This window comes from Poecilia reticulata, linkage group LG15, assembly GCF_000633615.1.
Source record: "Poecilia reticulata strain Guanapo linkage group LG15, Guppy_female_1.0+MT, whole genome shotgun sequence".
Lineage (NCBI taxonomy): Eukaryota > Metazoa > Chordata > Actinopteri > Cyprinodontiformes > Poeciliidae > Poecilia > Poecilia reticulata.
Window position 1 is genome coordinate 27,533,423 of NC_024345.1, and position 1,187 is coordinate 27,534,609.

Below are 1,187 nucleotides of genomic sequence, written 5' to 3' on the forward strand. Positions count from 1 at the left end.
AGGGGGCGGAGTTGGTGGGAAGTTGGTAAGGAAGGGGGGAGAGTTGGGATGGATTAGTGAAGAAGGCGAGTTCGAGCTGGAGTGACCGTTTTGTTCGGCACCGCTCGCAAAACCAAACGTACAAATATACAGAGGGAGTCTGCACCTAGAGGTACCAATCTGAACTGCAGGTGAAACCCAAAACGGACGACGGCTGGAAATGAAAAGGTGATCAATTATGTGGCCAATGTTTTCCCTTAAAGACAGAAAACTTTCTATGATTCTGCCTGAAGGAATGAGTCAAGCTTTTCTTCTTGTGCTTCTTTTCATTTTTAACAACATGGACGCGAATGTGCTGCCTCTCCCAAACGATTACCGCTCGGTGTCAAACTGCTGCTCCCTAAAGTTAACATCTGCAGAGTCAACAAGCAACCTCTGCAGACAGTTGCATGAAACTCCAACAGTTTGCTTCTCTTAAGACGGAAGATAAAGCCGTGCTCTGATTGGCTGCGGAGCGCCACCTTGGCAGGACGCTCCTGCAAAGACCGCACGTGAAATCAGGGAGAAACAAAAGAAAAAATGAGGTCGGACAGAAAGCTCCACAGCTGCAGCTCAGAGAAGAAAACAAAGAAGGCAAAGACGCTGAAAACAAAAGATGGAAGGAGGAGGAGGAAGAGGGAAGGTGTGAGACGTGATTGTCAGACTCCAGCTAAGCATTTGATTGGCTAGTTCTGTCTCTCCCTCTCTCGTTTCTCTCTCTTGTTCCCTGGCTCTCCGTCTGGTTTCTCGTTGATTCCCCCGAGGGCGTCTCCTCGGTGGCGTACTCGGGCTGCGTCTGCGCCCTCTGCTCAGGCGTGGTCCAGCAGCTGTGGTCCATTCTCTGATCGTGTCAGGGCTGTTTTGGGGTGAGCGTTCGCCACTCGGTCACTAGGACCGAACGCCGGGCGGTGGTCCTGAGTCCAGCGACGTCTGAGACGCCAGCCGCGTGAGCGGAGCTAATGTGGGGTCCACCAGTGAGGACGGTGGAAACAGTTTGTACCAGCCAATCACCGTGCTTGAGAGGTCCAGCTCCTCCAGCAGGATCTGTGCTACACCCATGAAACATTTGTGGTCCAATCGTCCGTAGTCGCCCCACACTATCACCTAAACAGAGAGCAGCAACGTCAGAAAAAGCTGAACACACACACACACACACACACACACACACA

At 52.0% G+C, this 1,187-nt stretch overlaps 1 protein-coding gene across 15 annotated transcripts in view; it reads right to left on the reverse strand.

Moving 5' to 3' along the window:
• Positions 1 to 6: 6 nt before the first annotated feature.
• Positions 7 to 1,187, reverse strand: part of rims1a (regulating synaptic membrane exocytosis 1a) — a 72,441-nt gene continuing 71,260 nt past the window's right edge. For all 15 annotated transcript variants that reach the window (XM_017309003.1, XM_008430344.2, XM_017309008.1 and 12 more), the window contains one exon: positions 7 to 1,122. In XM_017309003.1, coding sequence (XP_017164492.1) covers positions 907 to 1,122 — 216 coding nt within the window. In that variant the 3' untranslated portion in view covers positions 7 to 906. The remainder of the gene's footprint in view (positions 1,123 to 1,187) is intronic.